The following is a 15,076-nucleotide window of genomic DNA, read 5'->3' as shown; positions in this document are numbered from 1 at the left end:
GAATTTTGTACCCTAACAAATGCCTAATCACAAGTCCTTTCATTGATTTGTTCATTAATTTTTTTCGCGATTGGCAATCAAATACCTGTACAGGTATGGTCGAACGGGAGATGTAAGTGATGAGCATCTACGTCTCTTACCGTCTATCCACGAGTGATCCGAAGGGCTGACGCCAGTCGCAGAGATGCACCGATCCACTCTTTGATTGCGACACGGAGCACGGCGGGTCATAACTACCTCTAAATAATAATGTAGCAGTGGGTACAATTTGTGTTCATCTGACTTCTTCCCATTTCAAGCCAGATAACCACGCTGAAATATCTCTCTACGCATTTATGTCACGAGAAAATTCTCCATATTAAAGGTATGAGTTCAAAATTCATGGCCGACTGGGCCCATATACCGCCTTCGGTTAAAACACAGTGATGACAAGGAAGAAAAATTACGTGCCACTACTCTGACACAGTCTTGAGAACACGCGCCGAATTATGTGGTTCATGCGGTAGAACAAGCCAGAAGTGAGCAACAGACAACAAATGTCGGAAAGCGAGACGTTCTAATGAGCGCTTTCATAGAGAAACCCTTTGAACGTAACTTTGTGACGCGAAAGCTGTAATCAGAACATAATGCAGAGCCCCTTGCCAGCTACATACGGCTATTGGGTATATACTGGGCATATGCTGTCAAATGAGCTTGTGATGTACTCCATAACAATAGTTAATCCGACAAGTGGTGGTTTTTGGCGTACTCGTATTTGGTTTTCTTTGGTTTGTGCAACCCTTTTTTTACATGTGTGATTCAAGTTGTACAGCTTCACCCGATTGTGTCTCGCAATCATGATAACCGTAATCATCTGAGTATATATCGTGAAGTCCTCGCACGTTCTGAGTAACTCCTGAGTTATATTCGTAGCTTTCTGCTTGCCAGAAAATTATCCGTAAGTCTGTTCTATCTACCAACAGTACCCTTACATTGGCTTTCCTGAACAATATGTATTAGGCCAGCTGGAATATATTGGCATCCATCTGGTCAAAATGGTTATATTTTTGTTCACTGGGGCTTTAATGTTTCTCATTCCTCGTAGTGAAGCTTTCATTGGTTCTCAACGCATATACTTGTTCTAAACAATTTACTTTCGTCCTCTTTCATGGCCGAATTTTACGAGCCAGCTCTATGGTTCATTACTTTTGCATTGCAGCTAATAAAATGGTATCAGCGAACGACCCAGATTTATTTTACCATCTGTGCATTCATCCCAGTTTGAATGTATACCACCACACGTAGGCTGATGACCAGAAACAGCATTCTTCCTCAGGCGAACAGTCCTTCTTGCACTGGACTTTCAACCTACTTATATTTTCTTCAACGCGAAACACCTTCCCGACCAATTACAGGTTTGGTTGAATACGCATTGAAATGAGGGAGGAGTGGGGTCCAAACCGTACAGTATAAAGAGGAGATGGTTCTGGATTGCAGTGACTGTAACTTTGACGACCTATCACATACGTTCCTGATCAGCTGTGAAAGTAATGGCACCATTATTTTCAAACTCACTCAGACGTTTTTCACACTCCAACGAAAACACGCAACAGCAAGCATTTTCGCCCCTTTATTAGGAAAAAATCATCCTAACTGGGCTGTTGTCCACTCTACGTGACTGCGGTGACTTCATGTCAAATTAATCCAGGAATCCCAGCTATCTGGGACCATGGTCGTAGCAACTCGACTACTCATTCTTACACAAGTAGCTTGACCAAATATGCGTTCAAGCTGTAGTTGAGATGAAGAATGTGATGCCGGTGATTCAGCTGTGTGCCATCACCGTATTTCAAAAAAAATGATGACAGCTCATTCGAAAGGGGATGCCTAGGCAGATACACCTCACAAGCAGCCTTACATAGCAACAGCCCATTAGCGAAGATGAAGGCGGCAGAGATATCTTACGGACCATTCTGACAAAAAAGCTGATACTTTGTCGAAGAAGATATTCTTTCGTTCTATTCCCTTTCTGACAGCCATAAAGATTTTTAGCAGATGAACCGTATCTGTTTAGTGAGGCAAGCATCGCTGCAACTGTGCAGTATATTCGGTCTCTTGACTTTACCTCTGTCGATCCGTGCCGGTGTTCTGTAGAGAATTCCTGCATTGAACAAACGCACGAGTTATGGTCAGGATTAGCCTCATACGGCAAAATGTTTCTCTGACTCGTGTTGGATCATGATTGCTCATGATCTACCTCAATTATATTATTCCCCCATTCTATTGTTTACCCCAACCATGCGCTTTTTAGCTCCATTTGCTTTGCTCATTCGTACCCGCCAGTCACCTTGCCGAAAAGGCCATCGCGTCCGATACTGGTAAGTGCGTGACCTACTTACTCAAGCGTACTCGTGTTCAGTCCACTGGGCTTGCTCTGACTTGTTCTGTCGTGACATCCGCGTGATTGCACCGACAATCAGAATCACGAGGCTGGTCTGGGAAGGGACGACCTCAAGCTACAAAACCGTGCCTACATTCTGCCCGTCGTTTGCTGGTAGGCAAAGCTTGCACTGCATTGCGCCGGTCTGCGACAGGCTTGCTCGTGTGCTGACTGCGCGAGCATGGACAATTGAGACTTGCGATAATTCCTTCTGCTATTCGGAACCCTCAAACCTACCCACGATTCAAAGTTCCGTGTCGAGAACTTCAAAACAAAAATTATAAATCGCTGTCCTTCGCAGCGACTCCATTGTTTTGATGGATCTTTCTGACTATGCAATGTTTTGTTACCGACCGGAAAACTAGCGCGTTAGCAAAACTGCAATACCTAATAGCTGTCACACTATTGTCACAGTTCAACCATTCACACGTTTAGATTGAGGCTTATGTATCTTATACCAAAAAGCGGTTGGCCTTACTGGTCGTGTGTCGTTGTTGGAAATCAATCGTTCAACGAGATTCACAGCGGTACCCATTTAGCTCCCCGTATTTGATTGCTAGCATGGATTAATTTTAAAACCTTCAATGGACGTTTCGACCTGTAAATCGAGCTAATCCGTAGTGAAAACCCTAGAAGCATTGTACAGCTGTTTCGTATTTATCTCAAAAAAACTACAAGGGATTTCGAACACGTGACTATAAAGCTAATAGTTTTAACACCTAATCGTTCGGCCAGAAGTTGTACCACTTACTTAGCAGTGCATAACAGGACTTCGATGGTGATAAATTAATACTATCTTCAAGAATGAACATGTATGTGCAAATTCAGTGCCCTAGTTAATAAAAGTTTAAAAGAAGAAACTGACCAATTCTCCTCATTCCACAGCACAAAGAAATCAAGACATGCACCGAAAGGACTCGACTACACGCGTATACAACGGTGTTCAAAAACGCAAAACCAAAGCTGGAGTATGGGAGTTGGACGTCATTACTGAGGAAAAAATAAGAACAATAATAGCTGAACCATTTGGGGTTGCGCTAGTGAATAATCGGTAAGAAATTTTGGGGAGTAAACACTGAGACCGGCGAGAACTGCCAGTGTGTCGGGTATGCTTCAGATGTGGCTAGGCAACCAAAGAAAACAAACATGAAGCGGGATATTGTGCTAATCGTGTAGCTGTGTGGGGAATTGACAGATGGCCAACAGAAGGATAATTTGGAAATGTGCATCCATTGGGCGAGTATCATCTTTTCGGACGTCGTGCACAGAATTCCTTGTGTTCCTATAGGGGAAATTTCTATGATCTATGGCTGTGGATCAATAAAATTAGACCCTATTAGCGTTCGAGGTGTTAATCTTTTCCCCGGTGCACGGGGGTTTGTACGGTGCTGGCCATCCAACTTGGTGACGTCTTCGAGCAGCCTCCCGAGTAGCCCGCACAGCTTCTTCGTTAGCCTCACACAACTCTTTGATGACACTATCAAGTTCGTTCAAATAGTGCTTTGGATCATCGGATAAAACAGTTTCTGCAGTGGAACCAGTAGTGACAGGCGAAGATGGTTCTCTCTTATTTGGGCCCGTGCGTGGGGACTTCCAGTCCGAATTTATTCGGTTGATCAGGGAAGAAACCCCAGGCGTTGGGGTGAAATTAAGCTGAGTACAATGGATGGGTTCTTTTTTCATCTGAGGGTGTGGGCCACGTAGATACATTGACGCAGAACTGACCTTTGTGTTAAGAAGTTTTGAAAGTTGCACAGAATTCTGTTCATTCGCGACCGTCTTGTTTTCTGAAAAGAAAACAGTAACGAAGCGCGTACAGGCACTATGGAACGTTCGGGTCTAAAATGATATCACAAATGAATCACAATACCTTATAATTAACCACCTCGACAAGCGAAATAGCGTTCAACCCATAATGCTAGACTTGAAGGTGAGTTGAACGTTACCCGGCAATAAAAGCAATCGGAGTAGTTGCTATGTGAATGAATGTAGTTATGAATGCAAGTATAGAGGGAGTGAAAAAATTCAGCCTTCAAACAAAATCACAATGATGACTCGCACAAATTTTGCCAACCAATAATTCTGAAATCTGAACGAAACGCTTGCTAACGATTTTAGGGTAAACAAACTGAACGCAATTAAATTTTATGGTCCAGTAAGACAAGGTGGCAATAAACACCCTGAATGGTGTGGAAACTCTTGTCTAAATTCACCCGTTCAAATTGGAACCGACCAACAGACATTTCCAGGCGAATACTAACAGAAGTAACTAGGACACATGTATTCAGTGCTAAATGCATTGGATATTCTGTAGTCCTTTGCTGAGGGAGAATTTCATTCGGTCCCACACAAGACGACGTCCAACACCTGTTTTTGCAAGCCCACCAACAAACATGGTGTCCAAAATGACAAGAGGACGTGCATACAGTAGAATATTTTTCCCGTGGTTTGAATAAGGAACAGATAAGCGTGTGGGCTAAATAGCTTAATCAACCATAAAGATATTGTGGGTCGCCTGGAAAACCCAAGGTGCAGCTGGCGATTTTACCCGCAACTCCTAAAGCGGCACCGGTAAATTCGAAAAGTCTTCAGTGTTATCCAGATTCAGTGTAAAGAACATGTGAAAGACTAGCTGATGGTAATCCAGTCTGGTTCATTTTAGGCGTCAGGATACACATTTCCAATTCAGATGAAGTATCATCTTAAGTAACCTAAGGTGCATCTGGGTAGGTTACATTCTCTGTGGTTTAGGCCATCCGTCTATTTTAATCCCAAAGAACACAGCAGTAAAATACATGTATCTAGCATCACCCGTCAGTGCATGAAAGACTGAACGAACGAGTATATATGATCGATTTAAATCAGGTTGGGAATCATCTTAAGTTACTCGAAGTGCACTTAAATTCAAAGCGGCCGTTCGTTGAAATAAATGCGGTGAAATAGATATCTCACTGATTTGGGACCAAAAGGTCGGTCGTCTATAAGAATACTTCCTTATAAGAAGCATTCTTGAAGCGCTGGAAAAAGCAATTATATGAATGATGGCCCGCATAAAAATAGAGGTTTTCTTCAGGTTCACGTTACTTCGCACTATATATCTACGATATTCTCAAATGTACACCAAACTGGCACCTGACAATGAAGTATGATTCTTTTGATCCATTTGTTGTGCTTCGTTAGGGCACAAGATTCGTTCAAATTAGAAGCCGTCGAAAAATTACATTGCTGTCCTAACTGATGTGAGCTGTGTTCCGTCACAGTCTGGACATTACTTGTCATTTCTTGAGTTGCTTTGGACAAGTAAAACTAGGTTTTTCTGGTTCGTGATGAGTGATGTCATCATTGTGTACCATTCACATGACCATGCTAGTTTTTATTGACGAGTTATCGAAGCGGTTTAATTACTGTGCTAATTAGCTTTTCAAAGCGTGTCACACTTCTAATGGGTGATATCAGTCCCCTCACACGTGCCCATTCACCCACTACATATATATACTTATATATACACATTTATACGTCTGTATAAAGCAGAAGATAGATCGCGAGGAAAAGACACGTGACTCGCAATAAGTCTCTTCCATGCAATAAGTTGGCTTGAGGGTTTCATCCTGTGTACTTGTCTAGTTGTTTACATTAGGTAGAACAACATTTCTGAGAAATAGGTTGGATTTTCAAGTATTCATAGTGGATCCAACTTTGTCTCTGCCTCAAGACAAATTCAAAAGGAAGGAATCAGCCCCTGTATGGACAGCCGTTGACAGCAGTTGACTACGTCAACACAGAAGCGGCTGGGGTAGTCGTTTGATGGCTGCACAGGGAGCACACAGGGAGCTGCACAGTGAGCTACCAGTTTGGTACCGATTGGATGTCCATGTATTCCAATGGAAGTAGTTCGCTGGCAAATCAGTGTCACCTTATCCCACCTTATCCCCTATGTTTCTCTCTCTGAGTGACTGCGGCTTTCATCACAATCTCAAGTGGAACTGCGGTGCTAAAGATAGCCCTTTTCCTAAGGGTTTCCTACATTGGATCAATAACGAAGGCTTCCAGAGCGCTTGCCTTTCATCGTGCTGCACCTGTAGGCTCAAAGAACATCCAAAAGAATTGTTGTAAGTTGGCAAGTTGTGCGGAATTTCACTACTTGAATAGTACAGGATTCATAGACGATTCTCAGTTCACTGAATGAACAAAATGTGGCAACCAGCAGGAAATGGTAGTTTTGATAAACACATTTATGGTGAGCGCCCCCGGGGCATAAATACCGAGATTACAGCGCATCAACCTACCTTTGTGTCCTTTCTACAGTGTGATAGCAAGACTCTTAATAATGTACAGACGATGTTTTTGACCCTGTACTGAATTCACTCGCAGTGTCTGTGAAGAATTCTTCTGAAAAAATGCAACCACCGGGTCCCGGAAGTCAAAATTCTTCGGAAAGCAGTCGGATGCAGTATCACTCTACTTGGAATAAGCGATGAAAATCCGCATCTGAAAACACTTGCCTGCGTTCAGTTGAAAAATAATTATTGAAGTCGAAAATATTGCCACTGAGATGTAAATGTGCAAAAAGCCGTACATTCTGTTTTGGATAACTCAAAGTCCTTTCACTCAACAGCGAGTTATTCAGAACGACTGTCATTACAAATTCAAGGAGCTCTAATACGTGATACATCTCAGTAGTGCAAAACAAGCGGGCCATTTAGAAGGTAAGCAATATCTCAGTACAACCTCAATCACATGTACTTGTGCAGCGTGAATGCACACACCTTGATAAGAACGAAAACAGTGGGATGTAAAGTTTACTGTCCCCATTTCCTGATCAGTATTTGCCTAAAGTCTGTCACTCAACCTCACTAACTATATGGTTACTGAAATACCGTCATCTTGGTGATTTACTGCTAAGTGCTCCCGGAAAACTTCCTACGGCACGATGATGACGTTTGGTTGGCGGTTTCTCAGTTACGGACAACAAGTGACTAGTGCTGGTGTTAACTATTATCCCAACATCCCCGGGCCGACCGATGGTCTAGAACTGGATTCTGCATGTTCGCGCACCTGCCCTATGCCTTGTAGTCCACAACTGCACTTGAGGCTTGAACAAACCCGCTGTGACTGATCAGCAACGCACAGTCATTCACTGGTTCAGGCACCTTTTATCACGCCATCCATTCATATATACAACACAGTTTCGTGTCCAAGAAATTCTGTCAGCCGTGTGTAGTTCCTCACTCAATTTTATAAACTAAACATTCGTCCCGCATTGATGGCGCGGAAGCAGGTGAAAACAGATCTCAAACACTTCAGCCACTGAAATAAGCCGCACATTATCGGACCGATAGTAGTCGTGCGGAAGTATGAACATAAATGAAAAATGAGTCAAATACACTCCTTCTGATCTGATCCAAATTAACCGTTCCCTCATTGTGTGTAACAGTTGGATGGCCGGCAGCTAAGGCAACCTGCACAAATAGACCTAAATATTTCGGCCAAAAAAAGGTTATAAAAACACAAGGCTCATAATATGGAAGTGATTTTTACGGCAAGGTGTGCTTCAGCCTAGAAGGCAGACCTCGACCTGGCCTGTTTGACCAAGGAAACAAATGCTGATATGATCTTTTTATTAAGTTGTCCGTCATTCATCCAGACATATAAAATGAGACTATGAATAATTACAACTCAATTGACACACAGTAGTTACACATCCTTCTGACCATCGGGATTTTATGAGTCGATTGATCCCCATGATTGATCGCCAACTGAAATTTAGCAGACTTTTCCTGAAGAATTTTGATTGTGTTAGGAAAACTCCACTTTTGGACGGACGCAGAATGATTGGAAATATTTCTCCTTCTCAAGAAAAAGTCATTGTAAGACAACAAAATGTTTCCACGAGGAAAGTGGACCTTCTTGGAAACGTAACGATTAATTATCGATCTTACTTTTATGGTCACCAAAAACGAATCCTATCAGCGCTGGTGTCTTCCGGATCGTATTATCTTTTTCTGAGGAAACCGGGGCTAAATTTCTATAATCGTTTTGACAGAATCCATGCATTGTGGCCTGCGGTTCCTGATATTTTTTTTATTGCTCAGTATACACCATATCTGAGTTGCAACAATACCAAGCAAACGGGACACGCTGAGACATGCTGAATCGCTGTCAGTTTGATGGATTGCCTTCATTTCCCCGCTTTGGACGAAATATCATTTTGATGTCATGTTTTTGCTGTAAGTAGCTGTGTGCCCTGTAACCCACGGTGTGCCAGGCATATCACGACTGGCATAACCATGCCAACTAACCCGATAGAATTTGGTTCATTTCTAAGCCCACACTAGGTTGTAGTTGTCCTCACAATAATCCCAGAGCAAACTGGATGGAATTTACAAACCGAAAACATAAACAATACTGTCCGCCAACCACACTGCTTGCACCACACATCTCCGATGGCTCGTCTAGGGCACGATTGTGCATGGCATACCGCATTTTCCTATGAGCTCGGATAACTGAAGCTAAGCTACCGATGTTGCGTTCGTGTAGCAGTAATGATGAACGGGCTCAGGTGTTTCTCGTGAATCGGCCGATACGATAACAGGCTCAGGTGTTTCTCGTGAATCGGCCAGTTCGATTTATCGGGCGATACGATTCGTGAGCGAAGCCAAAATCTGGCACTACGATTGCAGTGTTTATTGCTCATTTCCCCTGTATTGTAAAAGTCACTTAACCCCTCTGAGCCAACATGATGTACTATTCATTATAATAGGGTCTAAGCACATATTCTGACGAGCTCGGGGTGATATCAGCAGTCTAGTCAGCTGATCAATATTGGTCAGCCACAAATCAAACGTACTTCATATATCTCCTCAAAGAATGTATCGACCATTTTACAAATTAGAAAACAATGCATATCCCTTTATCCGAGATTTGTTCTCCTAATCCCCCAGGAAAGAATGCAATAGGATAGGTGAAGTGAGACGAAAGCCTCTACCGCCGGTGATGTGTTTCCTCTTGAGGATTTGTTCAAGGGGGTGTGTTGCGCTCCTGATCTAAGATCTGGTGGTAATCCAAAATTTAATGATTTTATCTCCCCCTCTTCCATTTTTCTAAGCAATAATAAAGCAACAAAACCGTTTTCCAACTACCGTTTTCGAAAATCAACATTACATGATTGCTCCCCATCGGCTTGCGAGTTAATCCACGCTGCAATCAAGGCTGAACTGTTTTCACAACAAACCCAAGTGTCCAGTTAAGATGTTTTCCGTCTTTAAGTTCAAGCCCAAATAATAAAAGTGGATAACACACCATACAGAGTTGAACACAGCGGGATATTGACTGTGGAGTTATAAACAGACATCCGTCGTTTAATTCGACTGTCAGCCCTAGCGCCGGCCAAGTGCGCAGAGTTGGGCACAACTTATAAGCCATTTAGATCGATGCATTTCAGCTAGGTGGGCAAATGACACCCAGATGCACTTATTGCCCTCGCACTAAGTTAGAAAATATTGGATGTCTGTCAAAAGGTACACAACAAGTTTGTAGCGAACGGGAACACATTTTAAAAAGTTTTAGTTTTCCAGACAACTTATAGAAGGGTGCAGACATTTTATTTCTGCCAGCAAATTTTCTTAACAGGGTTTTTAAATGAAAAAGAGACCGAACAAATTTCTTCCACCTAATATGATTGCAAAAATAAGCAAAAGAGAGGCTGGTATCTCGGGGTAGTGTGTTTATTTAATAAGACTATCTTATGTTTTCACAACAAACCCAAGTGTCCAGTTAAGATGTTTTCCGTCTTTAAGTTCAAGCCCAAATAATAAAAGTGGATAACACACCATACAGAGTTGAACACAGCGGGATATTGACTGTGGAGTTATAAACAGACATCCGTCGTTTAATTCGACTGTCAGCCCTAGCGCCGGCCAAGTGCGCAGAGTTGGGCACAACTTATAAGCCATTTAGATCGATGCATTTCAGCTAGGTGGGCAAATGACACCCAGATGCACTTATTGCCCTCGCACTAAGTTAGAAAATATTGGATGTCTGTCAAAAGGTACACAACAAGTTTGTAGCGAACGGGAACACATTTTAAAAAGTTTTAGTTTTCCAGACAACTTATAGAAGGGTGCAGACATTTTATTTCTGCCAGCAAATTTTCTTAACAGGGTTTTTAAATGAAAAAGAGACCGAACAAATTTCTTCCACCTAATATGATTGCAAAAATAAGCAAAAGAGAGGCTGGTATCTCGGGGTAGTGTGTTTATTTAATAAGACTATCTTATGTGTTCAATCACGTGGAAAATACTTGAAACCGATTGGGTAGTCATCGTTTTCGAAAAAGTTTGGTGACAATCGGTAGATTTATTGCTGGGCAACGTTTCGCTTTTGACACAAAAGCTTCGTCAGGCCACTTGGGATCATTAGAAGAAACCGGGGGGTAGGGGTGGAAACCCCAACCGACCAAAGGTCACAGCACCCCTCCTACACAACTTTCTTAGCACTAGCTCACCCACACAGACTAACAGAAGGTTCAAACGAAGTTTAAGAGGAACCATCAAGTGAACCGAACCAGAGGAACTAGACTCTAGGCAGGACCCAAACTCATGTAGGTTTCCCCACCGACCCAACACTTGTTCAACCACTCTAACACACTAAAATCCCTCGGCCGACACCCAACAGAGATTTCGCTTGACTTAGCTGATTGGTTCTCCTTCCGCCTTAAATCTCGACCAACGTCGTAACCCAGTCAAGTGGCCTGACGAAGCTTTTGTGTCAAAAGCGAAACGTTGCCCAGCAATAAATCTACCGATTGTCACCAAACTTTTTCGAAAACTATCTTATGTGGTTAATTTAACGAACTACTAGGGTTGCTCTGTTTGATAGATGAGGCACAACGGAAATACATACAAGCTTCCAAGAAATCAGGTCAGCTTTTGAGGGCGTCCCTATGGGAACACATATTCAGGCAGAATATCGTGGAAAGACTATTGACGCATGTTTGTTCGATGAAGACCAACAGTCACACAAAAAGTAAAACTCGCAGAGAAATATGCATACGGAATTCTGTATGCGACAGTTTAGGAACTGGTGCACACTAATTAAACAGGTTGCTGACACTTAACTTTTCTAAGCAGTATAGCAAGCACTGCCGTGAGTATGCGTTGGGTAATTCAGAATGGAAGGCCATTGCGGGAATCAAATCTTGGCGCAGTCAAGTACTCAGCGTTTGCGCAACCTTGTGGCCAACGCCGGTCATATCCTACTTAGTCATAGCCAGGCACAACCGATTTTGGAGGCGCATCGGAGTGTGAAAACCCAGGAAATCAGCAAGTGAACTACAATCGTTTTATTCTATCGATTCGGCCGTACTCATGGTTCAGTAGATGCCAAATCATCTCTGAGGATCGATGTCTCGTTTGACAAGCAGTCTGGCTATTGGCCAGAAGTTCGTTTCCAACTTAGTCAACAGCTGGTAAGGCGAAGAATCATCACCTTAAACTAACATACACCAGATGCCACAGACTGGCTATCCAACGCATACTCCTCTTGTAAACAGCCTAAAACTGCCGAGCAACACTTAGAGAACCCGTCTTTTTCGATATACAACTGATGCTTCCTCAGTGTAAACGAGAAAACTGATGGCAGCTTGTCATAGTTATTTCCTTGGTGAAATTATAATTTCTAGATTTTAGCCAGGCAGATAAAAGACCTTTTGTCCTCTTCTCACATGATTTTTTTAAAAAAAATTAAAGACTGATTTATCACGTTTGGCAGAGTAGAACTGAAAATGAATCACTTGCATCTAGAAAGTTACTCTGGATTTCAAAATTTTTGAAGATTTCCTTAGCGGGTCATTTTCAGCAGTGCTGCATACTACTTCTATTCGGCGTATGCAAAAGTAACAAGACCATTTCACACAGGTCTCCAGCGAAGTGATGGGAATGAAACCAAATGGTTCCTCCAACCAAATGACCATAAATGGGGCTGATCTTCACAGTCGTCAGGACCATCCCTAGATAACCTTTGGCATAACACCTGCAAACATTTGGCACCAGTAAATGAGGAATTTGATTGCAAATGCTATCATGATGCACAAGAGTAACCAAGGATAACACGTAAACTTGGCCTGGCATTTCAATTTCATGTGGTTCCATAATTACGGAATCGTTCCCACTCAAGCAGAGACAAGACTGATAGCTTATGAATTCTTTCTTTGCACACCTTGACTGAACCGAGAATGCCGAGAGTTATGTGGTCTTTTTCCCAATTTCATTGAAACCGCTGTATTTACCGCGTTTCCAACACTGTTACAGAAAAAGCTAGAAACTCTGGAGAACAGCTGTTGTTTACGGTTCCGGTAGGAAGTAAGCAGAGGAAGGCCAGTTTGAAGTAAACGACCGAAGCGAAACTTCATGCGTTCTCCCTGTCCGGTAAGCATATCCACACGCATAGGCACTTCGGTTCGGTGTGCGGTCGGTCACACTGTGATTTCACAAAATGTTTTGGTTCTAAGCAAGATTCGTGTCGCCCCATGGCTACTCCTCAAAACTATTTTTGCAGTATAGCATTCCGTTAGCGTGTTATCAACTTATTCGGCTTTGGATTCACGAGTCGACGTGAATGTCGGAGGATATCCCAAAAACGTTCCCCTCAAATACATTACGATATCTCTCTGATGAGAAACATTCGGCCTCGTGGGGGCAAGCTTAACGTCTTTCCTATCCGCCCTGATGGAGTGTCTCCACTCTTCATTGGAAACTTAAACAGGAGCTGGCAATGTATTTAAAATTGTGTCACGCTTTTACGCAAGGTTTCACCGCACACTGATGTGGATGAATTAATGTTTGCCCGAAGAAGCTAAACCAACTGACAGTGACCTTTGGGTGAAACGAACGGAGTTACATAAAGCGTGGAAGTCTTACTCCAAATCTAATGCACTCAAAGCAGACAGCGGCCAATTTTTATAAATAAACTAACAATTATATAGGACTCACCACAGCGGCCAACATGATGCTTTCTGATATCAGCAAAATCACAAACTCCGTGGTGGTATTCTCGTTCACCATCAACTAAGAATAGCTATATTAACTAACGCAGAGTTTACCGGCTCCCGAGTGAAAGCTACGTAGATAGTGAATGAAATCGCTCGCCAAAATCACTCCGTCCTTCAATAAGAGTCTATCACTTTTTGGTTCATGAATTCGCTCTCGCAGTAGTGTGGTAAGGACAGGAATAATATGTAAGTCGCGAGGTGTCGTAGTTTCATTTGCTTGCATCATGAAGCATGTTTTACGTCCCACATCAGATGGGAGCAAATGAGATGTTGACATCTGGCGACTCATTCTTCTTACTGCCTTCATGAACAGGATTGGCGGGATCCACTGTCCCCAAATTATGCGTTAGTTATCCATGATTGGTTGAAACTCAAGTGTGTGGGCGTTTGCTATACGTATTGCGCCGACTCCAAGCACTGAAAAACTTTATTGCATTATACGCAAGTACTCATTCACGAAGTGTGTGTCCCAAGACCACAAAGTGTTGCTTGCACACAAGCCATTTTGTTTAAACTATCAACAAATGTTCATTCCGCGAGAGGCTGGGGTATTCAAAGCGACTGATAACAGTGGCATGTTGCTTATGTTGTTACCAATATCTGGCCAACCGTCGAATGTATGTAGGTTATGTATCTCGTATCGCTGGTAAAACGCGTCAAATTAGGTTGCTCTCGGTCGGTTTCCGTTGTTCTCTATAGCTAAACGATGTGAAAAGTACAAAGCCACCTGAAGCTAAGTAGTACTTCAGCTCAATTGGATCAACATATACTTCAAGATAGACAATTTACGTAGGGTTCGACTTGTACCCGTGATGCTGCGGTGATAAGTTTTATATCCATCCATCCATCGCTAACGAAGATGTGTCCAATACCTTATAATCACTGTAAACCGTGTAAAAAAACGTCATCATCGCCCCTTTGTACTGTAAAATACCCTACTAAATCCCTCAAGGAAACTGTGGAGAGAGGGATTCCTAGTTAATATGCAAGTGAACGGAGAGCAGTAGGGACTCAGTAAAAGGGGAGCTCTTTAGCTCTTGGGAAAAAGTAAACAGTAAAGATTCGTTTCTATGAAATTCAAGTTACACACCCGAATGTATAAAACATGAAAGCATTAGCTGGAAGTTATCTTTTGACTTTTGCTAGCTCGCCATTCACTTACTGAATAATCCAGCGCTTAAATGACGGGAACATATAAGAATGTTTGATTGTGAGCCAACTACTCGCTGGACCAAACAGTTGTTCTAGCTTGGTTCACACAAGATACTCTAAATACTACCCTGGATGTGGGACTCAAAGCTCCGCAAGAGGTTTGTTGGTTTCTGCTATGACCTGTTTGCCGTGAACCATTTAAAAACTTACGCTTGAATAAGAAAGCCGTTAATATCTAACACATGCAGTGTCTATGGGGAATTGTATGAGAGCAAACAAGACCATACGGGGCTGCTGAATATGGGCTACCAACATCCTTCACCCTCCAAAGGTAACGCAAACGAGGTGCATGTATCAGTCAAAAGTGTCAAAATAGTCAAAAGTGTTCTACTGCTAATCTTGTCCTGGGTATAAGCATATATATATATATATATATATATATATATATCTGGGTAGAT

At 42.5% G+C, this 15,076-nt stretch overlaps 1 protein-coding gene across 1 annotated transcript in view; it reads right to left on the bottom strand.

The window, feature by feature from the left end:
- Nucleotides 1-3,199: 3,199 nt before the first annotated feature.
- The window catches only part of T265_06112 (hypothetical protein), a gene marked incomplete at both ends in the record, with an annotated part of 69,024 nt that continues 57,147 nt past the window's right edge, over nt 3,200-15,076 (bottom strand). The window contains one exon of the mRNA XM_009171298.1: nt 3,200-4,206. Coding sequence (XP_009169562.1) covers nt 3,746-4,206 — 461 coding nt within the window. The remainder of the gene's footprint in view (nt 4,207-15,076) is intronic.

Source organism: Opisthorchis viverrini (assembly GCF_000715545.1).
Source record: "Opisthorchis viverrini unplaced genomic scaffold opera_v5_120, whole genome shotgun sequence".
Classification (NCBI taxonomy): Eukaryota; Metazoa; Platyhelminthes; class Trematoda; order Opisthorchiida; family Opisthorchiidae; genus Opisthorchis; species Opisthorchis viverrini.
Note: the sequence above shows the minus strand (reverse complement) of the source record. Positions and strands in the feature narration are given on the sequence as shown.